Source organism: Hibiscus syriacus, unplaced genomic scaffold (assembly GCF_006381635.1).
Source record: "Hibiscus syriacus cultivar Baekdansim isolate YM2019G1 unplaced genomic scaffold, ASM638163v2 tig00110503_pilon, whole genome shotgun sequence".
Taxonomy (NCBI): Eukaryota; Viridiplantae; Streptophyta; class Magnoliopsida; order Malvales; family Malvaceae; genus Hibiscus; species Hibiscus syriacus.
Window position 1 is genome coordinate 4,301,168 of NW_024062764.1, and position 27,925 is coordinate 4,329,092.

Genomic DNA, 27,925 nt, shown 5'->3' on the forward strand with positions numbered 1-27,925 from the left:
ATCTTTTTATTATGCAATCATTTATATTTACCGATATTGTTTATAATTTTTTTCAACATACAATGCGATTATTGAGAAGAAAACTTTTTTCCTTTAATAATTGTAGCGCAATAATGTCTTTGAGAGAGTCTGAAATATCGGATGAAAAGTACAATTCCAAAACCAAGAAAATATGGTTTTTAGCCCGATGAAAAATCTGACATTGAATATTTTTTTTTCATTTTGATCATCAATCTTTTAATTTTATCAATTAGATAATCTAAATATTTAAACATTATTAAACAAGTCACTTATCTCTAATAGTTAATAGAAAAGATGATGTAACAGTTAAAAAATTAGGCTTTAAAACTAAAATTTTATAAGAAATTAAGCACTGATCTTTACGAGGATGGGGCTAAGTTACATTGCAAGTGCTTTAACCTACCCTTTGTACATGGACAGTTGCACTACTAGTAGACACAAAAGAGCTTTTGCTAAGATTTGTGTGGATGTCCATGATAGTTTATAGATACATCTATTCATTAATGTATAATTAGGTGATGGTTCTATAGTGTCTGTGGCTGTGGAGGTCGCTTAGATTCCTCAACGATGCTTCTATTGTAGAGTGTTTGGGCACAATAATAAGGCATGTGAGCATTTAAAGTCAGATCACGTGCGTTGGGTGCCAAAGCAAACTGAGGCTAATGGATTTGTCACGTTGGGGGTTAAGGTAGTCCCTAATGTGGATATGGATGGTGACTCTGGTTCTGCGAGTGTTGTGGGGGCTAAGGTGTTGCCTAGTGTGTGTGAGGATTCGGTACATCTTCTAGTGTGCTTGCTGTACAGAAATTGGTTGATGAGTTGGTGCCTGATTTACCTTGTGATAAGGTGGGGGTAAAGGGGAAAATGCTATCGAGGGTGTGGTGAGTGAGTCTCATGGTTTGACATCCTCGAGTGTAACTATTAATCGTTATATAGTGATGTCGTTACAAGGTGTTGGTGATGAACCTCGTAAGGTTCGTGAAGCTGTGAATGGAGTTACTAGTCTAATGGAAGGTTTGAAGCATGTTAAGAGGAATCCAAGGAAGGATAGGATGCAAGGTTCGATTGTCTCTCTTGCTCCCACATGATTTAGTTTATTTGATTGAAACTCGTGTTAAGATTGCTAATAAGCATGTGGTTTGGGATAAATACTTTTATGGTTGAGTGGTGTTTGATAACTATGATTGGGTGGTGAATGGCAGGATTTGGTTGTTCTGTAAAAAGCATATTGGTATTAGGTTGTTAGTTGTTACTGATCAATGTCTTACTTGTATGGTTCAAGTGGGGAATTCTAGTTTTCTTCTTTCTGGTATTTACAAGTGTAGTTTGGGGAGTGAGGTTACATCTTTGGGATCATTTGGTTGGTCTTAGAGAGGGTTTTGGGGATTTTCCTTGGCTTGTTGGGGGAGATTTTAACACTGTGGCTCGTTAGGATAAGAGTTCAGAAATGGTTAGTTCGTCATTAGCCACATATATAGATACCTTCAATCAGTGCATGGGTTTTTTGGGTCTTATTGATCATGTCTTTTTGGGGCTGATTTTCACTTGGTCTAATAGTCAGAGTGACTCGTTTCTTGTGAGGAAGTTGGATAGAGTCATGGTTCTTCATGGCATGAGTTGTTCCCTCGGGCTATGGTTGAGTTTATGGCTCTCACTCCCTCGGATCATTGCTCGGGGTGGTGTGGATGGAGAAGGGGATGGTGTCACCACTTAATTTGTTCAAGTTTTTTAATATTTGGACTAAGGACATAGATTTCTTGAAGATTATTGTGGATAATTTATGTGCTTTGTTGAAAGTGGGGGACCTAAGGTCTTTGTTATTCTGCAAGTTAAAGAGATTGAAGTGCGCCATTCGTGAGTTAAATTCTTGTCATTATGGGGGTTTGCCTTCGAAGGTGCGTACAATTCGTGTCAAATTGGAAAAGGTACAATTAGATATTTTGAGGGGGAATACGAGTGATGAGTTGCTTGCTATTGAAACATCCTTTACCTTTAAGCTTAAGAGTTTAATGAATGCGGATGAGAGTTTTTATAGGCAGAATGCTCGTGCTTTGTGGGTGTATGAGGGTGATCAAAATTCCAAGTTCTTCTATTCAATGGTCAAAATCTGAAAAAACAAGCAAAGCATAAGGGAGTTAACTAATAATCAAGGTCTCATGTTGGATTCTTATGATAAAATCACTGCTGAAGCGATTTGGTTCTTTGAGAAGTTGATAAGAGTGATTGATGATGCGGTTAAGGGTGTTCTGTGGTGATTCTTAGAGAGATTTTGGGTTGTTATGCGATGGATGAAGCTAGGGCTGATTTACTTAAGCCGATGACGAAGGATGCAGTGAAGATGGCAATGTTTGGATAAAACGCCTAGATGGCTATAACTCGAGGTTTTTCAAAGAGACTTGGGCTGCCGTGGGGGAGGATGTGGTTAGATAAGTTCTTTATTTTTTAGTCTTTGGATCTTTTGCTTTCCTTCAATGTTACCACGATTGTGTTGGTGCCAAAAGTTCCCAATCCTTACTATAATTTTTTTTTCCTATTTCCTGTTGTACTGTGATTTACAAGTGCATCACTCATATTATTGTTAGTCAGATAAAGTTGGTTTTTCCTGATCTAGTTTTTCTTAGCCAGAGTGTTTTTATCCCAGATAGAAGTATTGTAACCAACATGTTAATGGCGCAAGAGTTTGTGAAGGGGTATAGTCACTCTTTACTTTCTCCTAGGTGTGCAATTAAGGTGGATTTATAGAAAGAGTTCAATTATTTGTATTTAAGTTTTATCTTAATTGTTTTGGAGGCCTTAGGTTTCCCTGAGGTGATGATTGGGGATATAAGGATCTGCATCATATCTCTCAGATTTTCTATTATGATTAATAGGGGTTTGGTTGGTTTTTTTTACTGGTGTGAAAGGGGTGAAACAAGGTGACTCTTTTTCTTCGTATATTTTTGTGCTCGTGTGTTTTATCTAGAATGTTGGATAGCGCTTCTGAATATGGGGAGTTTCAATTTCATCCTAAGTGTCGTAAGCTTCAGCTAACGAATATTTGCTTTACGGGTGATTTGCTTATTTTTCCTAGGGGACTATGAGTTAGTGATGGATGTGTGGTAGGTTTTGCAGTAGTTTTATAAGTTTTTGGGCTGCGTTTGAATCCTGAGATAACAAATATCTTCTCTTCAGGTATGCTTGAAAGTGACTTGGTTGTTATTTGCGATGGTGTTGGTATTAAGAGAGGCTATTTTCCGATGAGATATTTGGGTGTTCTCCTCATCACTAGGAAGCTTGCAGTGCAAGATTGTGCCCCTTTGGTCGATAAAATTGAGAAGCAGTTGCAAAGTTGGAAAGCGAAACAACTCTCATATGTTGGAAGGCTACAATTAATCCAGTCAGTTATTTTTTGTATCAAGTTATTGAGTAGACAATTGGTCTTGTCGGATTCCGTCCTTGATAGAGTAAATAAGTTATGTACTCATTTTTTGGAAGGGTGGGGATAAACCTTTGAAGAGGGCTTGTTTTAGCTGGTTAAAGATTTGTTGCCCGAAAAAGGAAGGGGTTGTGTAATACTTTAATCTGATTCGACTCGAGGTCGACTGACTAGAATATCACATAGGACCACTGGAGTGGCTAACATATTTTTTTCCCTTTTAAAACGTTTATAAAACATCATATAAGGACCATTCGATAAAACGTAAATTTAAATATAAATAATTTAACTCGTGTCAGGGAGCTCTCAAAATAAATACATCAAAATAGTACGGTCGAGTATTTAAGATAAAGTTATGACTCAAGTACAAGAAGGTCCATGAATAATTCATACCCTCTAAAGAATAAGACTTAAGACGTACTCTACTGCTCGGATTTTCTAGAACGTATCTGGTACGATAAGCTCATCAAATGTTCTTCCTAAGGACCTGCGCACATAAACAAATTTTGAACGCTGAGCTCACTAGCCTAGTGTTACACTAACAACTAAATCATACTAAAAATATTCATAAAAGGTTCATGCTATCGATTACAATAAAGAAAGTAAGTATACTCGTATAAAGTACACTACTATAGGGTAGACATCATGGTGTGGTCAGAGGGTTACATATCTCAAGACATACACCCTTCTAGCATACCTAGGGTGATGTCCATAATTTCTACATCGGACACAACACCCGACTAATCCACCCCTCACGAGTGTTCGAGCCTCACGCCCTAGTCAGTCTCAAAGTGCTTTGTGCACTTGCTCAAGTATATCCGGATATTCTACACCTTGAAACTATCATCATCCATTAAAGTAATTTGGGTATCTTGACCGTTTCTCGAGCATCAACCAAAGCTAGTTTTATGTCAACCTAGTTGGTATTATTTCTAGTTGTAATTATAAATTAACAAGGTTCTCATTTGAAGTTTTATTGGATGGTGTTCTGGTATTATTGGGCCCTTTAAAATTTCTTCTAAGTCCATTGGGTCCATTTCCAAAAATTTTATGATGATACTGATATTGAGCCTCTTAGTATTGGTACTGATCCACGAGTATCAGCACTCGTCCTTGGGTATCGATACTTATATGGTGATTACAAACTAACAAAGGAGGGTAGTATCGATACTTTTAGACTAGTATCGATACTCCTAAGTTAGGGTATCGATACTATTATGGGTATCAATACTAACTTTTGCTTTAATGTTTTGAAAAAATGCCTCGGTATCGATACTCTACCCTCAGTATCGATACTTCCAAGAGTATTGATACCAAAATAGGCTACTGAAATATGTGAAGTAAACTCGGTATCGATGCTATCTTGCGAGTATCAAAACTCGACCAGCAATATCGATACTCCTTGGATGAGTATTGATATTTCCCTTCCCAAACTCCCTTATTTTTAAGCTAGCTGATGAACAATATTAGTATTGTTCTTCTAGTACCAATACATGAACTTAAAATGCCTTGTTTGAGCATGAAAATGACTCATAAACCTATCATAAGTGTCATACTGAGGTCCGCAAATGTTCTTAAAGTATTATGTATGAAAGAATGGGGTCATAATAGGTCTTTAAACATGCTGAAAACACCAAAAACTTGAATCTACCATAGATGTTCATTCATGCTCATAACTAAATACTCACTAGATAAATACATTCTAATTATTCATAAATGGTATGAAGGCGTTGTGAATGTGTTACCTTAGTTTCCTAGCTGCTAGAAATGCTCTCAAATCAACAAGGGGTCAATTTCTCATTTCTTTTAGCCTTGGATCTTTCTCTCTCCTCTTTCACTAATCAAAGACAAAGTAATTGAGTTATTAATTCACCTAGGAGCTTGGATTGAAGTTAAAGACTTTTCCTAAAACTTAAATCCACTAAAATCGAGCTGGATACATTTGGTTTTCTTAAACCCTCACTAAAACTCATTTATGGTTACCATGGCTCAAAACTTGTATGTTGGGAGGCTTGAAATGAAGCTATAATGATGGAGGTGTTAACCTTTACCTTTAGAATTTCAAACGAGGTTTACAAGGAACTAAAGTTTGCTCATTTCTTTAATACACAAGAGGAAGTTAGAAAGGGTTTAAATGGAGAAGAAGATAATAGTGAGGAAAATAATAGAAAAAAGATTTCCGTTTTTCTCCCATTCTCTAGTTGTTTACATCATCGCTCATTAAGGGAATTCAACATTTGAATTCCTAGATGGTACATTTACTTTTTTTGGCCCCTCAATTTTATTTCATAATTTATAAATATCATATTTATGTCATCACTTGGGCTTAATCCAAGCCCAACCCACACAACTTGGGTCAAGCCTTCTTAATATGTTGATGGGTCATCCTAAACTCTCTCTTGGGTTAGCTCGAAACTCCTTACTCGGGATTTGGGGTGTTACAACTCTCCCATTCTAGTAAGAAATTTTGTCCTTGAAATTTACCTAAATAGAGGAATCCATGGTCCCTCCACATCGGTTTCTAAAGTTGCTTCCTTGACTCTATGGTCCCTCCACAAAACCTTTACTAGAGGAATCCTATAGTTCCTTAACTCTTCCACATCTCTTGCTAAGACCTTTATTAACTCTTCCTCATAGGTCATATTTTGGCTCACTTCAATCCGCTCTATCAGTATAATATGAGAGGGATAGGAATTGTATCTATAAGCAATGGACACATGGAACCCGTTGTGAATGTGCTCCAACTCTAGGGGTAAGGTTAATCGATAAGATATGGGTCCAACCCTCTCGAGTACCTCATATGGCCCTATAAAGAGTGAGATCAACTTTGATTTACACCCAAATCAAAGTACCTTCTTTCACGGAGACACCTTGAGGATCACTTTGTCTCACACTGTAAACTCAATATCCTTATATTTTAAGTCTATGTACAACCTCTATCTGTCAAAAGCTTCCTTCAAACGAGTCCGAATCAACCAACCTTCTCTTCAATTTATCTAATCAAATTTGGACCCACTATCTTTCCTTCAATGAATTTTGTCCAACAAAGTAGAATTCTACACTTCCGTCTATACAAAGTCTCGTACGGATCCATCTGAATACTAGATAAGTAGCTATTGTTATACGTGAACTCTATTAGCGATAAATGATCCTCCTAACTTCCCTGAAGGTCTATGATGATGCACCTAAGAATGTCTTCTAGAATCTGAATAACCCACTCAAACTGACCATCTGTCTAGAGATATAAAGTGGTGTTAAAGTGGAGCTTGGTACCTAGAGATTCATGGAGAGCCTTTTAAAACTAAGAAGTAAAATGAGAGTCTCTGTTTGAAATGATCGAAGTTGGGACCCCATGAAACATCACAGTCTTACGGATGTACAACTGTGTTAATCTCTTTAAGTTGTAATCCATCTGAACTGGTAGAAAGTGAGTTGTCTTTGTCAAACAGTCAAATATAACCCACATTACAATGTGTCTCTGTCTCGTCATCGATAACCCTATCATGATGTCTATCGTCACTTTATTTCACTTCCATTATAGTATATGAATCAGTTAGAGTAACCACGAAAGCACCTGATATTCTACTTTAACCTGTTGGCACACTAGACACTTTGCAACGAACTCAAACGCTTCTCTTCTCATGCTCGACCACTATTACAGTGATCAAAGCTCTTGGTACATCTTTTTACTACCCAAATGAACTGATAACGGACTACAAAGTGCTTTGTGAATGATCTTACCACGTAATTGTTCTTCTACGAGCACACATAAGCAACCTCTAAAGAAAAGTATGTCTCCACCATGTAACTCAAAACTCATGGCCTTACCTCAGTACACTTGTTCCACACGAATCCTAGGTGATTGTCAGAGCTTTGCAACCTCTTGACTTCACTAACTAACTCGGGTTCCACTCGTAACTCAGCCAATAACTCACCATCACTAGTTAAGCTCAAGTGTGATAACAACGCCCTCAACTCTAACATTGACTTCTTGCTCAACACATCGACAACAATGTTAGCTTTCCTTGGGTGATAGTTAATCACACAGTCGTAGTCCTTTAACAACTCAACACACCTAATTTGCCTCAATTTCATCACTTTCTACGTAAGTAGGTACCTAAGACTTTTGTGGTTAGTAAAGATGTGACATTTCACATCAAATAGGTAGTGCCTCTAAATCATAAGTGCGAAAACCACTATTGCAAGCTCTAAGTCATGAGTGGGGTAATTACGCTCATGCGACTTGAGTTGATGGGATGGACAGACTACCATTTTTTCTTCTTGCATCAATACACATCTAAGTCCATTTAGCGAGGCATCACTAAACACAATGACATATTTCCTTAACTCTGGCTGGGTTAAAGATGAGGCTTGAGTTAGAATGGCTTTCAACTGCTCGAAGCTTTGTTATCGCTTCTTATCCCACACAATGGTATTCCCTTATGAAGTATCTTAGTGATTTAGCCGACTATCATTAAGAAAATATTTGCAAACCGAAGATAGTACCCGACAAGACCCAAGAAGTTATGTACTTTTGTTAAGTTCTTTGATGGTTCTCACTCTAACACTGCTTGAATTTTCAAAGGGTCAACTCGAATTCCATCTGATGCTACTATGTGACCTTTAAATAAAATCTTGGACAACCAGAATTCACATTTCCCAAACTTACAAATAATTAACGGTATCAAAGTGTCTATAGAACTACGTAGAGATGTCGATTGTGTTTTCCCTCCGGTTGCGAGTACGCAAATATGTCATCTATGAAGACCACTTTAAAATGATCCAAGTATGGGTGGAAGACTTTATTCATTAGATCTATGAATACCAAAAGAGCGTTGGTGAGTCCAAACAGCATCACAAGGAACTCATAGTGACCATACCTTATTCTAAACGTCGTTTTTGCTATGTTGGCATACCTAACCTTTAACTAATAGTACCCTGGTCTCAAATCAATCTTAGAGAACACAAATACTCCCTAAAGTTGATCAAATAGGTCATCAATACTTGGAAGAGGATAACAGTTCTTGATGGTTAACTTATTTAGTTGTCGATAATCGATGCACAACCTTATCGACCCATCATTCTTTTTAACAGAAAGAAATGGCGGTCCCCAAGAAGAAATACTTGGCCGAATGAAACATTTCTCTATTAACTCTTAAATTTAAGCCTTCAACTATTTTAGTTATGTCGATGTCATACGGTAGGGAGCAATAGACACCAAATAGGATCCTGACATCATCTTGATACCAAACTCTAGCTCTCGATCATCTGGTAATCCTAGTAACTCCTTCGAGAATATGTCTGGAAAGTCTCAAACTGTTCAGATACTCTTCAGTGTTGGAACGACAACTCGGGTGTCAACCACATGAGCCGAAAAGGTTTCACAACTCTGTTATGCCATTATTTATGCTTTTATGACTCACATGACCTTTGAACACTTTGGTTTATCGCTAGTCTTCATAACCTTGGATCTATCAACCTTTTTGAGTTTGAGTTATCTAGTGTTACATATCAAGATACTATTGTGCTCTAACAACTAATCTATTCCCAAGATCATATCGAACTCTCTGAATGGTAGCTTCATGATTGACCAAAAATATCCAACCTTGACCCTATCTTAATATTATATCAGGATATTTCTCTCTCGTACTAGATCATAAATATATAGGAGTGTGTGGACCCCATATATACTAAAATAGAAAATACTATAAAAGTACCTGAGATCACATCAGCTACGTCACACTCCTCGTGGGCCTTAACCGTATACTAACATGAGGCTAGTCTAGGCTTAGGTCTAGCCACATATCTAGTAGGGTCATCTTCCCCTCTAAAATGACTGAGTTAACCTCTAGGTCAATGTTGGAGTCACACTCTATGCCTCAAGGCAATTTTTAATAAAGTAATCAAGAGAACCACAATCGTAACAACATATAGACTCATGCTAACAAACCCCTAGATGCATCTTATAGCAGACTGAACAATTAGGTTGATATTGTTATCTCATCAAACCACTGATGCTCGCCACAAAAGCTAATACTAAAGGCCTTCTAAGATACTCAGATCTACCCCCTCTGCTCGCACTCTTCCATGACCTACTATATTGGCCTGATGGTGTCCTCCAAGTTCCATGGAAATCCATGGCCTTCTTGGCTGATGGCTGAAAAGGTTTCAAATATTCTACAGCTCTCATGTGTAACCAGATGTTGTGTCTGACGTTCTGGCCCTCATACCCATAACTCTCTCTATCGCCTTTGCCTGATGAGTCAACTCAATAAAAACTCTGGATGAGTCGATAGTTAGGTGGGTGAGGATATCCAAGTGGAGGCCCTCCTTGAACCTGCTGCAACGATGGTACTCAGACACTACCAACTCCGGTTCATATCAGCTCAGATAGAGGAACTCTCTCTTATACTTGAATACAGACTAATCTCTTTAAGTCAAGTTTAAGAAATGATACCTCAAGTCGTCAATGTAAAACTCTCCTTATACTTCTGGTGGAACTCCTCCAATAAGTGCTCCCAGGTGGGTCGCTCGGACTCTATCGCCAACTCTACGGTCTCCTACCAGTCTATAGTGTCACCCTTCAACAGGGCAGTGATGCATTAGGGTATCAGGTCTCTCTCAACCACTAGTAAGAAGCTATCAGGTCATCATCCCTAAAGCCAAAAAATTGGTGGTCTTGTATCTCCAAAGCCTCTCAACTGGAGACTCGTAAGGTAAAATAATGAAAATGACTGGTGGAGCAGGCTGGGTAGGTGGTGCAATAGGTGTCCTAGGGATGGTCATAACTATATGCTTGAGGGTTATTATCAAATCTCGAAAGAAGGTTGCCTGATTGACTTTCGCATCCTCTGGGATCTCAAACTCAGAATCTGAGATGAACTCGTCACCAGTATCTCTAGCTATGAAAGCTTTGCTCTCGTCCTTACCCTCGTGACTCAGAGTCGTGCTATTGTCTATGTTTTAACTCTGAAATTAGATAAGAATGAAGAGTTATTATCGCTATTCCAGACATAAAACTACTCTTGACTCCCTAGAGGCATGTATACTTATAGACATTTACTGACTCTAACCTATGGGTCCTAGGAACGACTGAACCTAATGTTTTGATACTTGTAAATGTAAAACCTTAATCCAGTATGACTTGAGATCGATTTGCTAATGTCACATGGGACTACCAAAGTGGTTAACGCAAAAAAAAAATTCTTTTAAAATGTTTATAAAACACCATATAAAGATCATTCGAAAATAAAGTTATGAATCAAGTACAATAAGGTCTACGAATAATACATGCCCACTAAAGAATAATACTCAAGATGTACTCAGCTACTCAGACTGTTTAGAACATCTGTTGTGCGATAAGCTCCTCGAATGCTCATCCTAAGGACTTACGCACTGAAACAAAATCCTAACACTGAGCTTACTAGCCTAGTGCCACACTAACAATTAAACCATGTTAAAAGTGTTCATAAAATATTCGTGTTATCAAGTGCAATAAAAAAGAGGGTATACACATATACTATACACTAATATAGGGTAGACATCATGGTGTGGCAGAAGGTTACACATATCGGGACACACACCGCTTTAGCCTACCTAGGGTAAGGTTCAAAATTTCTGCATCGGACACAACACCCGATTAACCCATCCCTCACGAGTGTTCAGGCCTTGTGCCTTATATAGTCTCAAACTGTCTCGCGTACTTGCTCAAGTATATCTAGATATTCTATACCTTGAAATTATCATCATCCGCTAAAGTAACTCGGGTGTCTTGATCGTTTCTTGAGCATCAACCAAGGCTAGTTTTATGTCATCCTACCTGATATTATTTCTAGCAGTATTTATAATTTAACAAGGTTCTCACTTGTAGTTTTATTTGATGATGTTTTGGTATTATTGGGTCCCTCAAAATTTCTTCCAAGTTCATTGGGTTCCTTGCCAAAAAATGTATAATGGTACCGATATTGAGCCTCTTAGTATTGGTATTGACCCACGAGTATCGATACTTACACAATGATTACAATATGAGAAATGAGAGCATTATTTATACTTCTATACTAGTATCGATACTCCTAAGTTAGGGTATCGATACTTCTAAGCTAGGGTATCGATACCAAATTTTTCTTTGATGATTTGGAAAATACCTCAGTATCGATACTCCTACTAGGAGTATTGATACTCTACCCTCAGTATTAATATTCTCATTAGTACCGATACAAAAATAGGCTATTGGAATTCTATTAGCCTATTTTTGTATCGGTACTCATGATAATATACCCAATGAATATCAAAACCCGACCAGCAGTATTGATACTCCTTGGATAAGTATCGATACTTCCCTTCCCAAAATTCCTTATTTTCAAGATAGATGATGAACAATATCAGTATTGTTCTTTCAGTATCGATAACTGAACCTAGAAATACCCTGTTTAGGCACAAAAATGACTCCCAAATTTATCACAAGTCCCTACTAAGGTCTCCAAATGTTTTTAAAATCTTATGTATTAAAGAAGTTGGTCTGGCATTCAGGGCATGTTCCGAAGTTTTCCATTACTGCTTGGATGACAGTCCTGTATAGCCTTCCTACCAAGTTTCGTCTAATTTAATTTGGTTTGAATGTGGATTGTAATTGTGTTTTGTGTTTATCTGAGCAGGAGACAAGGGACCATATAGTTTTTGCTTGCATGTATTCTAGACGGGTGTGGGGTTCTATGTTGCAAGTTTGTGGAGTTGATCGGTCAGTTATGGATTAGAGTCTTGAGCATAGCTTGGCTTGCTCTAATACTAGAGAAATGTCTCTTCTTTCTTTTATGTAATTGTTATATTGCATTAATTTGGCGTTAAATGAATCGTAAAATCTTTCAGCGCTTGCATAGGACTAAACTGGAGGTGTTAAAGCATTTGAAGGAGATTGTTTGGCAGAATGTGGCAAGTCTGCCTTGGGGAAGCTGGATTCTCTTAGTTTCTCTATGTGAGTTGAGTGGGATGGAATGTCTAGTTTCTCTTTAGATTATTTTATGTGTCTTGTACAATTATAGTTGTTCTTTTGGATATATGAAATTGCACTTATCCATAAAAAACACAGATCTTTAAAATTTTAATATTTTCTTAATAAAAATAATTTATTTAATAATATATTTTAACATACCATAATAATGACACTTTGTTTTGTTTGGTCGCCCTCCCAATTTCAAGTCTTTGTCCTGACTAATCTAAATCGACCCACGTTGCATATTAAATTTTAGTGAGTAAGTCTCCCAGCGGGAGTTTTCTGCATACACAATGACTCGAACTCGAGACATTACTTAGGCCCCATTCGGTAATGCTTTCTAAAAAACACTTTTAGCTAAAAAGTTTGTTTTGACCGCAAAACTAATGCTAGATGGGTAAAATTTGAAGGAAAAAAAAAAGAATGGTGGAAATGGTGGTTTCAAACCAACCATAAAGGTTGGAAGTTTTAGCTTTTCTATTCCAACTTTATGTTTAGAAGGAAATTTATATTTTATGCATGGGTTCTACTGAATTATGTATTTACATTTTATTTTAATAATTTAATACGCATATCCTTAAAAATAATTTATTACTTTTAATAATTTATTTTAATTACTTAAAAATAAATAAAATTCATGATTTATATATTAAAATATTAATAGTGAGTTATATAAAATATATTTTCATTATAATTATTTTTGTATTTGTATTTTTATATTTTTATTATAGTTTACATTGATATAGTTCATATGTAAGTGTAAATATAATCAAACACTATATTTTTAATTTATAATATATAATGTTTATAATGAGTATTTTATCTTTTCAAACTCATTTTTTAATAGCGATTTCAAATAGTTAAATTTTAAATTATACTTTTAAACAACACTTTTAAAAATTTGTTTCTACAATACTTTTAAAAGTCAATTTTCAAAAGCAATGTCAAGCTAACCCCTAAACAATATTAAGTTTCTTACCACTTGAACCAACTCAATTGATAAAAATGGCACATTTTGATATACAATGTTTATTCTAATTTTTTAAGAATATATTCTATTTAGGGGTGCTTATCAAGTGAGTTGATCGCGAGTTGGAGAGTGCTCAACTCATGCTCCTTAAAAAATTTTGTTGCTCGACTCGACTCAAAGCTCGTTAAGCTCATTAAAATTTTTCTCGACTTTTGTTCATTAAAAAAAATTGTTGCTCGACTCATTGCTCATTAAGCTCGTTACTGCTAAGCTCGATGCCCATTGCTTATTAAGCTCGTTGCTCACCTTATTGCTCACCTCATTGCTCATTAAGTTAATCAAAATTTTTACCTTATTTTGTTTTTATTATCTATTAGCAAATTTATAATTTTTTAATGAAATAATTTTTTAATATAACTACTAAAAATTATATAAAAAAATTTAATGAATTGCATGTGAACTTAACAAATCGAGTTGGACTTTGCTCGACTCATCTCCTTAAGGTGTCGAGTTGAATTAACTCAAGTCAAATTTTTATCAAACTTTGATTGAGTCGAGTTCTGTAACACCCTAATCTAATCCAACCCAAAGTCCATATAATTAGAATGTCACACCAAACCACCTAAGTGGCTAACCATTTTTTTTAAATAATCAACCAATTTAACATTCATACATGATATGAAATACCCAAGGTTACGTTTACAAAATCTAAATATTTATAAATAAGAGGGAGCTCCTAACATTAGTCTCCAAAATACATAAGTATAAAATAAATTTTATGACTCAAATAATAAACATGGTCTATGATAGTACATGCCTTCTACAATATTTGAGACGTAGTTTAAAGAAGGATCTAGTCTGGAAATCTGAAGTTTGGCGACGAGCTCCTCAACTGGAACTTAAAGAACCTGCACATGGAAACATATTCTATACGTTGAGCTTCACAAGCTCAATGCTACACAAGTAACCTTATTATACTACATGCATTCAACATATAAGCATGTTGCAAGTATGGTCATGAACAATTACATACACTAATACAACAACAAGAGTAATCATCATGGTGTAGCTCGGGGTCACTTAGCATCACGAAACTCACACTCCTCTTTGCTTACTAGAGAACCATATGCGAAACTTGGGTCACACAACATCAGCGTCTCCTTGAACCTCAAGTTGAGTCTGGGTAACATAGCATTGGAAGCTCACTCGACTAGTCTACTTCTCTAAAGTACTCGAGATATGGTCGGGTCACTTAGCATCGACACTCCATCCAACTAGCATTTTAAAGTCCCCAATACTAGTTTGGATGTATCCAGATAATCCTCATTTTAACATACAACGACACTTAAGTAACTCGGGTGACCTCATTATTTCCCAAGCATCCAACAAAGAAATAAGTCTTATGTAATCTTACCTCGTTTAGACCTTATGTTATCACACAATTATTAAGGGTTACACTTGTATTCTTGTTGTAAATTTTTCCTTCTCGATAAAACCCAACTTTATTCCACTAGCTCAAGCTAGTCTTATTATCCAAACAATCACGATGGTACCGATACTCCTCCTTGGGTATCGATACTTCCTTTCCCTGTGGTATCGATACCTCCTTAAGTATCGGTACCAAATTTGCCTCCAATGTTTGAAAATTAGACTCAATATTGATACTCGTTTAGGAGTATCAATACTCGCTCTCCTCAGTATCGATACTTCGATGAGTACTAATACTACTTTTGATGTTTTAAAAAATACCTCGGTATCGATACCCTCTATGGGGAGTATTGATACTCTATACTTGGTATCGATACTCCTTTGAGTACTTATACCAAAATTAGCTTTGATGCTTCTGATCAAGGCCTTGAGTATCGATACTAGTCCACGAGTATCGATACCACTTGAACAATATCGATACTCCTTTATGGGGTATCACTACTACTCTCACAATTCCTTTGAATTTTGAGCTCATTTGATGGGCAGTAACAGTATTAATACCCTCAACCTAGAAACTATGTTTTCTCTCTTCTAAAATCCTACAATTTATTCCTAAAGTGTCCCTAAGGCCCCCAAATGGTATTTAAAGATTATTTCATGTATAAGGAACATGAAAGGTCATTACTTTACACATGAATAACAATAAATCTAGTTTTAATGTATTTAAACCCCCTTAAGTGCACACTAAGGCTCGTACACCCAAAACAAGCAACACACAACACATGCTGACTTACAAGAAGTAGAAGGAGATTATAAGTATGTTACCTTGCACCTAGAAGCTACAAAATCAACTCAAGGCTCACCCAAGCACCACATTCTCTTTCTCCTTGCTTTTAGAGCCTTCACCTACCTATCTCACTAAAACGAGCAATGGAATTGAGTTACAAACTCTATTAAAGGCTTAGAGACGTTATGAGTATGACTCTTAAGGTTTATGGACGTTTTAGAGCCACCCACAAGTTCTTAAAACACAAAACCCTCCTAAAATCCAACTATGGCCACCATGGCCAAACTCTAAGGCTGTGAGTTTAATTTGGAGCTCTTGAGAAAATGATTTCAATTCTTACCTTCATTATTCTATGGTGGATGTGTTGAGAGACAAGTTCTCACCTTTGTTTGATCACAAAAGAGAAGAGGAAGAATGGAGCTTGAATGGATAAAGGAATAAGACAAAGTTGATGACAAAGAGAAAATGAGAAGTATGCCCGTTGACATCATCATTCTTTAATGGTATTCAACCTTTGAAACAATATAGGGGTTATTTACACTCCTAGACCTCTGTCCTTTTATAATCTTATTAGGCTCAAGCCCAAACCAAAGCAAGTTAAATCTTAGCCCAATATTCTTAAATGGTTTCTTGGCCTAATTAATATTCACTCGAGTTTATTCGAAGCTACTAATTCAAAAATCGAGGTGTTACAAGTTCGAACGGCTCATCAGTGATGAAGTCATTAAGCACCCCTATATCCCATTAATAATTTGGTAAGTATCTGTGAGCCAAACCACCCCTTCTTTCCCATTATTTGGGTGTTCAGATCTTGCTTGAACTCAATTCAACTATGCAGTCGCATAAACTTAAACCACCGAGAAACTCCATAACTCGCTCTCCTTCACCGTACTCCACCATGTTTCGTCACTCGCATAACTCGCCCTCAACCCTCACTCGCTTTCCCCACACTCCCTCTTCTCCTTCTTCAACTTCTTTTCTTCCCAACCCATGTTTCGTCACACGCTCCACACGTACTCCACCATGGCTCATTGCCTTATAACCCACTACATGCTCCCTCAAGCGCGTTCTCTTCTCCGGTTTCTAGTCTCTCGCAAGGGAAAAGGCTCGGCTTCTTCGGTTTTCGCTTCGGTTCTCGAAACCAAAGGTACCCGTGGCTCTGATTTCGCTTTTGATTCATTGATGATTGTCTATACGGATTTGGGCTTTGTTTCTGATGCTATTCAGTGCTTTAGATTGGTGAGAAAGCATGAATTCAAATTACCGTTTCAGGGTTGTAAGTATTTGCTTGAAAGTATGATAAGGACGAGTTCTCCGATGGTGATTTTGGGGTTTTATATGGAGATTTTGGAGTATGGGTTTCCGCCCAATGTGTTTAGTTTTAACATTTTGATGAATAAATTTTGTAGAGAAGGTCAGATTAAAGATGCCCAGAAGGAGTTTGATGAAATTGGGAGGAGAGGTTTGCGTGCTACGGTTCAGTTTCAATACTTTGATCAATGGGTATTGCAAATCAGGGAATTTAGAAGAAAGGTTTAGATTGAAAATTGTTATGGAGGATGCCGGGATCCGTCCCGATGTTTTTACGTACAGTGGTTTGATTAATGGATTGTGCTAGGAGAGTAGGTTGGATGATGCAAATGAATTGTTCAATGAAATGTGTACAAGAGGGTTGATCCCGAATGGTTTTATTTTCACTAGCTTAATCGATGGGATGTGCAAAAATGGAAGAACCGATTTAGCAATCCGAATGTATCGGCTGTTTCTGAAGAAAGGTTTCGAACCGGATTTGGTTTTGTACAATTCACTTATAAATGGTGTATGCAAATCTGGGGATCTAAAACGAGCAAAGATGCTTATTGCTAAGATGAGCTTTAGAAGTTTAAAGCCTGACAAATTCACTTACACAATACTATTAGACGGGTTTTGTAAAGAGGGAGATATGGAGTCCGCATTGCGAATTAGAGAGAAAATGGTTAAAGAAGGGATTAAACTCGATGATGTTGCTCTAACAGCCCTTATTTCGGGCTTATGTAAAGAGGGGAGACTCATGGACACTGAACGAGCATTGCGGGAGATGTTAAATGCTGGTATGAAACCGGACGATGCTACGTATACTATGATCATGGATGGATTTTGTAAGCAAGGTGATGTAAGAATGGGTTTCAAGGTGCTTAAGCAGATGCAGAGTGATGGCCCTGTGCCCGGTGTTGTAACCTATATCGTGCTTATGAACGGACTCTGCAAACAGGGTCAACTCAGAAATGCGAATACACTGTTAAATACGATGCTTGATTCGGGGGTGGTTCTGGACAGCATTACGTACAACATTCTGTTAGATGGTCATTGCAAGAAGGCCAATCCAAAAGATGTCAGCAAACTAAGAAGTGAGATGGGGCTTGTTGCAGATTATGCCTCTTATAGTTCACTGATTAGCCAGATTGGTGGAGCATCAAAACATCGCTAGAATAGATAACACTTTTTAGATCAGGTTCGCTTGGTGTATATTGTTTTAAAATGAGCGAACAAACATGGACTTCGATGCAGTTTATTGCCTTTGATCTACTAGATGGTTCGGTTCATCGAAGCCATCGAAACATGATTCTTTGGACATCGTTTCTCCAAATTCAGAAGATATTTAGAAGCCTATATATGGCTAAGCTTGTAACAGTCATGTCTGAGCCTGGGAATTGTTGCAAGTCAATCATATACTGAATCTTGGTGATAATCTAACTTCCATATAGCAATGCTCCAAAGTTTGAATCGTGGTCCGGATAGGGATCGAATTTGAGTGTGAAGATAGTTAAGGGTCTCTCGGATCGTCTACGACAATGTTTTTGTATTACTGAAAAGGTTGCAGAGAGAGAAGTGATGAAAATGGTCCCATGGCGTGCGATGATAAACTTGGTCTTTTGGCTCTGGTTTTCATGAGTCGGCTCACAATTGTCTTCCCTCCAGAAGAACGCCAGAAATTGTCTTCAAATTTTTATGTTCTTTCTTTCAATGTCATCTAAAAACTATATATATATATATATATATATATATATATATATATATATGAGTAGGGGTGAGCATGATTTAACTCGAAAATCGAATTTTATTTTTTAATTTCAAGTTATTCGAGTCGAGTTATTCGAGCAACTCGAATTATCGATTCGATTTGAGTTCAAGTTGAAATTTGGTGATTTCGAGTTACTCAAAAAACGGAAAAATTAAGTAAATATTTTGATAGTTTTATGATTTAGTCTCTAATTTTATTATTCCTTCAATTCCTTCTTCATTTTGCCTATTTTTTACTAAATTTAAATCACATATTCATAAATCATCTTAGAATATATATGTATTTTCAATTCATATATTTGATGACAAGTTTTCTATTTTTTAATTTAGTCTCTCAATTTTTTATAATTTTTCTTCAATTTATCATTTATTTATTATCAAATTTGAATCACGTGCTCATATACCACAATAAAATATTTGTGTAACTTCAATTCTTATTTTTTACTAAAATTATATTCTCTTAACTTTGTATTTTACTCAATTTGGTCTTTTGATTGCAATTTTTTGTAAATTATTTCTTATCATCAAATCATTGACTCCTTTATGTTCTCATCAATATTTTACCCTCAAAATACTTTCTTTAAAATATCAAAATGTGTATATTTTATAATTTTATATAGTATTTGATATATTAAATAATATTAAAATGTGAAAAGAATATGAAATATATATATATCTTATATGGTTAGAGATATTCAAAAAATTAGAATCAATTCTTACCATAATAATATAAATAATTATAATAAAATTAACATAGAAACTTCGAATAACTTAACTCAAATTTCTTAAATTCGACTTAAAAAACTTTCAAATTATGTTTAAGTTGTAAAATTCAACTGATCAACTTAAATTCCTCGAAATTTTTTGACTCGACTCGATCGACTGTTCACATATGTATAAGAGAATTCGGTATGGCCATAATCTTTGTTATCTTGGGACTGGCCTAGAATGCTTACATTTTCTACTTGTAGAAGGTTTAAGCATGACAAAGGTCTAACTATGATTTTAGTCCTACTATTATGTTGAAATTGAGATTTAATCTTTGTATTTTTTTTATAAAAAGCTGGTAGTTTTATTAAAAGTAGAAAATATTCAGAATACAATGAAGATTTACAAGTATACCTGTGAACGTAAACTAAATTATAATTAGAACATTTTCCTATAACCATAGATACAAAAACTAGCCACCTAGATCACACAATGACCAAAGAAGGAAAATGTTAAAAACCCTAACCAAAATATTCGAACAAGATAAAGATACGAACAAATATGACTGCATCGGAAAACGAACCACAAAAGGAGATAAATGTATTGAAAGACCACAGACAAATCGCAAATCAGAGTCAAGCAACGTGAGAAAACTATCCACGAACGCGAAACGCGTATCCAAATCAACTCGAAGGTCCAAAGCAGGAAAGATTAGCTTGATAACAAATAAGTGTCATATTCATCAATCATAACAATCCAACCCTAAAAAAAAAATAAACGAAAACCAATGCCAAAAAACCGAAAACTATCAAAAGACAGAGATAAACATATCATAAAAATATAATTATTCATAAAAAAAACTAAAAAAAAGAGAAAAGACAATCGACGATCGACAATTAATATTAAAATCGGTATCGTCGTCGGCTAAACAAAATTAAAGAAGAAAAAGTTGATGTGATTTATAGAAAATAACACAAATTATAAAAGAAAAAAAGGAAAGAAAGGAAAAGAAGAAGTCGGTTAGGGTTTTTTTAATCTATGTATTTTAACTTGACATAATTTGTTATGATGTTGTCGATATATATCCAAATTGATAATATCATAATTTGTTATTATAAAGTGATAACGTTAATTTTATTACTATTATTCAATCATGTAATTAGTCACATAAAAATGTAAACAATCATGTAAATAATAGATTTACGTGTTAATTTAATGAGTTAATAAGGTTAATAAATTTTAGTTTTTAAGACAAAATTGTTCACTTCATCTATTAATATGTTAACATTTTAAACTAATCATGCTTATCGTTTTTATTAATAAATATTTACATTAGTCTTAAAAACTAAATTATTTACATATTATCATATTTATATGTTCACAAAATTAATATTTGTAAGATTTGATCTGAATTATTCAATTAATATATCAAATATCAATTATATTATTATAAATTATTTATTTAATTCTCAGGAGGTTTAATTTTTTTTTACAAATTCATATTAATTGCATGTTCCTTTTTATAGTGTGAGTAAGCACATAGTAACATTTCAAAAGTATATTATATAAATCCCCCTCTCATATTCATTCTTTATGAATATGTTCCTTTGTTTTACATAACATTATTAAAATGGTAGAAAGGTGGTCCAACATAGATCATGAGTATAAAACTATATTATATGACCAAAACATCCAAAGCTACTAATTTGGTCATAAGTGAGTAAGAGGATAAGCATAGAGCAAAGGCACATTGTGATGATTAGCAATTATTATTGGTCCAACAATGGCCAAAACTCCCTTTGATTTGCATTAGATTAGGGATAGCAACTAGGGATGTAAATGAGACGAGACAGATCGCGAGCTACTCGAGATCGATTCGATCAAGGCTTGATAAATACTCGGATCGAATAGACTCGACTCGCCGAAACGAGTTACTCGATATTCGACTCGAAAAGCTCGTGAGCAGCTCGAAAATATAATATATTAAGATTTTATTTTTTTTTAAAATAAATTATTAATAATATTAATATTTATGTATTGATTTTTTTAAAAAATACAATAATATTTCATGTATTTAAGGTTCATGTTCGAGTTTGAGTTTGAGGCTTCAATCGAGTTAAGTTTAAGAATTTTTTTTTTCATTTCGAGCCTTTCGAGCTGCTCACGAGCTTCAGTTCAGGATTTCGAGTTCGAGTCGAGCTTGAAAATTTTAAGCTCGCGAGTTTTCGAGTCGAGTCGAGCTCCATTTCAGAGTTTTTGAGTCGAGTCGAGCTCAGCAATACTAGAGCTCGACTCGGCTCTTTTACACCCCTAATGGCAACGGGTTGGATTTGGACTGAATTCAGCTAGACCCAGATCCAGATCCATTTTCATATCTTAGATCCATATCCGTCGGGATCCGCGGGTCTAGAAAATCGAGACCCATATCTAGATCCAACGAATCTTACGGATCCATGTCCAAAACGGGTCTGTTAAAAATGACCATTTGACCTATTTTTTAACGTAATAAACCTGTTATTGACTAATTTCACATCTCATCTCCAATGGAGAAAAAATTAATTTTAATACAACTAGTAACAGAATAAAAAACGATAAAACTAAAGTCTAAAAAAAATCCACACAATTACACAAATGTCTTTTGAATAACATAAACATTAAAAAATGTAAACCATGAAACGTTATATTGTCACAAACTGAGTTTAAAACTTATAAGAACTAAACATTATAAGAACTCAGGCGTCTCCCTCTATAAAATATCTATATATTTTTTAAAAACTATTATGTCATATATATATATATATATATATATATATATATAAATCAAAAATAAGTTTTTCTATAAACAGGTAAACGAGTCCAGACTCAGTATCTTAATGTTAGATTCGGACCCGAATTCATACCGTAATTAGAGGATCCAGATTCGGTCTAGATCCGTCGGGTCCAAAATTTTAAGATCCAGACCTTATAAAACTGATCTGAATCTATGGATTCGGGTCGGGTACAAGATTTATTGCCATCCCTACATTAGACAAACCCAAGCTCCTCTAGGTTTCTTTTACCTTTTGCAATTATGTATTCCATCCTAATTATGCTTTCTCTTAATATAATGGCCTCTTTTCATAAAGAAATAATTAATTAATTTTCTCAAGGCCTAATAATTGCATTGACTTGCATATGGTTTGTTTCGAAGCTTGGCTTCCAGGACATTCCCCCTTGGAAAGTATTTGGCAACAAAGACCTTACACACCAAGGACTTAGGCTCTCCAATCGTACGCCATATTTTTTTAGTAAATTATATTTTTAGTATTTAAACTATTAATTTTAATCCATTTTAATATCTAAATTTCATTTTTTTTAAAATCATATATAATGTTTAGTTTTTGTTTCATTTTACTGCATTATCTTTTAAAACTTAATGACACTGCTTTTTTATGGGTAAACTACATCATTCCTCACTCAACTATCTTCTCATTCCTATTTTGGCTAAAGTTTAAAAAAATTAATTTAACTACTCAACTTTTAAATTACTCTTATTTAATCACTCTAATTTATTTTATTAATAATTTATGTGACATAAAATTATTATTATTATTATTATTTTATCAATATATAATTAAAAATTAAAAAAAAATGAAAGTTTGAGTGATTAAATTAGGAGTAATTTAAAAATTAAGTAATTAAATTAAAAAATTTAAATTTTAGTGACTAAAATAGGAGTGAGAAGAAAACTGAGTGATGAATGATACAATTTATGCATAAAAAAATATCACATGCAAATTATACGTTAAGTTTTAAAAGGCGAGGTAATAAAATAAAATAAAAATTAAACATTAAATATGAATTTTTAAAAATTAAAAGTTTAGGTATTAAAATAAATCAAAACTTAACGTATACTTTTTTGAGTTACGATTTTATTTTTCATGTAACTAGGGCTCAAATTCTCTCCGATTACCATGAGATTTTCTTTTTCAAAAGAAATGGGGGGCGGCTTCACTTAGTATTGAAAGAGGGCGTGCGCGTTAGTTTTTCGAGAAAATTAGAAAGAAAGCGAGAGGTTGCATTACCCTTTTTTCACTTTGACAGCTGTGTGCCCCTCTTTCTTACCTTCTAACTCCATCATGCCTCGCTGTCCCACCCCCTTTCTTTTTCCCCTACTGTAATTCAAATCCGTTTAATCTATTTTTAAATACTTCTATCGTATATTACAAATATATTGAAGGGTAAAGTATACAAATGGGTCTTCCAACTATAGGGTGTTGTTTGTTGAGCCCTCTAGCTATTAAAAGTTACAAAATAGTCTCTAGGCTATTGATATATTCCAAACTCGTTATTTTTAAAAATTTGACGATCGTTTGAACTAGACATTAATGTACTAACTGAGATATGATAATATTATATTTTAATGATGTCTAAATGAACTAATGTTATTTTCGAGCACTGGCTGAACACCATGATATTTCAAGTACTAGCTCGACGACATTATGTAAACGAAAATTTGATCCAAAAAACATAGCTCAATGATTCTAAAATTAAATTTTATCATATCTCAGTCAGCGTGTTAACATCCAGCTCAAACGTCTGACATTTTTTAACAAAAACAAAAAGACGGGATTAGAATATAAAATTAATCAAGAGATTCAACAAAACAATATCCTATGGTAAAGAGATCATATGTGTATTTTACCTTATATTTAAGGGTAAACTATGTGTTTAGTACCTAAACTATTAATTTGATCTATTTTTGTACCTAAACTTTCATTTTTTTCAAAATCATAGTTAATGTTTAGTTTTTGTTTCATTTTTAATACATGTTAAAAAATTAACGTTAAGTTTTGAAATTTTTTGAAAGCTTAGACACTAAACGCATAAATTTTTTAACGTTTGGCTGCTAAAATAAAATAAAAACTAAACATTAGGTATGATTTTTAAGGAATTGAAAGTTTATGTACTAAAATGAATTAAAACTAATAATTTATATACTAAATGCATAATTTATCCTATATTTTATTATGCGTTTTCATGTAAAAGCTCCAAGTAATTTTATATTTTAAAGAAATATTAATATATCTTATACAAAAAAAAGTGTCAGGAATAAGAGAGCAAAAATGGCAGAGTGGGCGAAAGAGTTGAAACGAGCTGTCGTCCACTTGGCATGCATCCAACAAAACCCGACCCCACCTCTTTTCCTCGTAAAATCTAGGGTCGTTGCCTATATTTATTACTTTCTTTAATATAACAACACTTGTCATCTATTATATTTAAATATTTTTTTAAATTAATTCATTTAGTAAAGGAATTATTGTTATCTCTATCAATTTTGGGTCTCAACGTGAAAGATTGTAATATGATATCCGATTTATTAATTGAATAATCTAAATTGAGTGTTGCAGAGGCGATTTTAACCCTCTCAATCTAATTTACTCTGCTAGCAGAAGCCAATGTTAGTCAATAATAAGTTAATTGAATTAATTGATCTTATTTTACTGTTTAAATTTTATTTTGAAATTTGTTTAGTAAAGTTATTTAAGTTTCTTTCAAAATTTAATTATAATTATTTATAATATTATGATACAAATTGATTTGAATTTAAATGAATTTCTGTAATCATATAAAATGCACATATTGTCATGCCTCATAAAGGTAAAAGATATTAACCTCACATTAAAAATGAAAATAGAGGTCCTGAAATTTATAAGTGTTAACGTTTCATATCCTATTAAACATTTATTTTAAGAAGATAATGATCTCCTGATAAATAATATTATAAGTTTTATTTAAAATATTAATTAAATAAAAATAATATCATATCAGTTGATTCAAACTCAATTATCAAATAACATTTTTGATTTGCTTATAATTCCATGCCAATTAAATATTGATTTAAGGATAAGATGGGATTGAACTATAAAATAGATAATTAATAGTAAAGTACCAAACTTTACCAATTATAAGATAGAATGGGTAGATAGGGCATCTTTTCTAATATTATCATAATATTTACAAATATGATTACCATTGGTTGGAGAGCTGTCCATATCCATTCCCATAACAATGACAACGAAAGTTGGTGAATTTTGTGATGACCATAATCAATCTAATCCCTTTCTTTTGTTATATCATCCAGCTACCCTAATTTAATTCTATTGTCACCTTTTCTATGTGGATGAAACTCGAAATGTTTTAATAGAGTTGTGTAAATAAAATTTTAAGCATACATCAATAAATAAGAAACTAATGGAAAAAAATCCGTATTTTAGGGTGGGTATGTGCCCCCCTCATATATATATGGCTCTGCTACTTAATGAGACGAAATAGAACACGAGCTACTCAATTTCAATTAAATCAAAAACTCAATTAAAGCTCAAATCAAATAGACTCAACATGAGTTCTTAACAAACTGAAACGAGCTACTTGATACCCAAATCGAAAAATTCACAAACAACTCAAAAAATTTAATATATTAAATTTTAAATTTTAAAATTAATTTTTAATAATATTAACATTTATGTGTTACTTTTCTAATACAATATAAGATCTGATTTTGTAAAAACTTCAATCTCGTGAGCTTTCAAATCGAATTAAGATTTAATTTTTGATTTTAAATTTGAATTAAGCTTGATAATTTTAAACTTGTAAATTTTTGAATCTAGTCGATCAAAGTAATAATTGAACTTGGCTAACTCATTTACAGTCCTATGATACAAAATTCCTTAAGGTGAACATAATCCTTGAAATAAGTAACAAATAGAACGATATTCAGATTTCTGGGCACTTCCAATGTAACGTTCATTTTATCAGATGAAATTAACGAAAACTCAAGGTTATATATATCCTCATATATACAAAAATCTAACTTAGTCCTCTCTCTCACACACACATACACATACAAAGGTGTGTCCCATTCCAACTTCCTCTACGAGTATCAGACAACACTGCAGCTGCAACTGGAAAGGGAAGTACATGCAACTGCCCTAAAGAGAAACAGCTGTTTTTGATAATTCCCTAAAACAATACCCCGTGTTCTTCACGTGACACTTTCCCTTTCTCCCATCTTTTCATCTCCACCGTCCGATTAGATATTTTTCACCCCCCATGCACGTACGAATGATTACAGATCCCAAAAAAAAATTCTATACTGCTCTGCTACAGTCAGCCTTACCAAATCCCACTCGTTTGTTCGTGAGATCAAATTCCACCCATAGATTCTGTTGATGGAAGTTGCCGATTATGTTGCTCGCGATCCCGAGCATGTTCGACCGTCCGATCCCCATGCAGTGGACACCACCGCCAACGTCGGCTAGGATACGGTGTTTGTCCACCGTGATCTCCACCCCTTTCTCGAACTCGAACGTCATGTCGCCCATGGACCGTCCGATCTCGATCGGAATGCCGTCGAAACACATGTCTGCTACTCCGCCGTACACGTAGCCCTTCTTGAGCCTTGGACCGACGAGTCTTACCACCTCTTCACGTACCTTGTTGTACGCCTCGTCCACCAAGTAAGTGAACTCGGAACCGGAATCGATCATGGTTTGACCCGATCCGCCGGCGTCGGGTCGGAATACTTGAACCGGAATTGGTAGCTTCTTGGCCCCGATTCGTATCCCTTGCATTGGGAGAGTGTATGCCAAAGGATCCATATTCGGCATGGACCGGCTTTGAGGGAAAACCAAGAGGTTTATGTACTTAAACCCGTGAGAATTCGGGTTTTCGCCGAGATAAAACGACCCGGTCGGAGAAGAACCGGGCTGACTCCGACGAGTTGGGACACAGTAGGAGAACTTTGAGATTTTGGACTGTGAAGCGAAGGAGAACCGCCCCATGTTCATTCCTAAAATACCCTTGTCCTCGCTGGTATCGGCGGCGCAACCGAGGATCAAAGGGGGGGTACTCTGGGAACGCGAAAAGGTAAACTTTTCTCTGACCAAGTTACCCTCGGCGAGTGTTCCGTCGGCGTAGAAGTAAGAATAGTGACACAGACGGTTCTGGTCGCACGACGTCGGGAGGGTAAAATCGGGAATTCGAGGCTTACAAAGAGGATGATTACACGGCACCACGGAGAAAGACGACGAAAGAGAAGGATCAAACGTCGCCGTCGGCGGCGGTTTCAGTGGAGCCTTCTTATGACACTGAATCCACGACAGTTGGCTGCCGGTATCCAACACCATCTGCTGTGTCTGCGGCGGCGTCCCAATCGGCAAAGCCACGATCAACGCCATCGAATACTTAAACGTCGTCTTATAATTATACGCCGAAGACGAAGACTTTGCCGGCCGTTGCCTCGGCTGACGCCTCGGGGCATGCCTACTCACCGAAACTAAAGAAGGATTCAAAGTCCGAGCTTTAATGTCCGGCGAGAAACGGAGGGAAGTGAGGGGAAACGAGATGGAAACGGTGTCGTTCCGTTTAGCTTGAGAAACGACCAAGGAAAGAGAGAAGAAGAGGAGAAAGGGGAGAAATTTGGCCATGGAAGTTTGAAAGAAAGAGGAAGAAGAAGAGTGGTGGTGGTGGGTGGTTAAAATGAATGTGGGGTGTATATATATATAT

At 35.2% G+C, this 27,925-nt stretch overlaps 1 protein-coding gene and 1 pseudogene across 1 annotated transcript; one reads left to right on the plus strand and one right to left on the minus strand.

Annotated features, from left to right (window-relative positions):
* Positions 1-727: 727 nt before the first annotated feature.
* On the plus strand, positions 728-18,573 carry LOC120129726 (annotated as a pseudogene).
* Positions 18,574-26,425: 7,852 nt separating this feature from the next.
* On the minus strand, positions 26,426-27,898 carry LOC120129534 (aspartic proteinase PCS1-like). The gene has a single exon (XM_039147000.1). It carries the CDS (start codon positions 27,844-27,846, stop codon positions 26,509-26,511), a length of 1,338 nt encoding a protein of 445 aa, XP_039002931.1. The 5' UTR covers positions 27,847-27,898; the 3' UTR covers positions 26,426-26,508.
* Between the last annotated feature and the right edge of the window lie 27 nt (positions 27,899-27,925).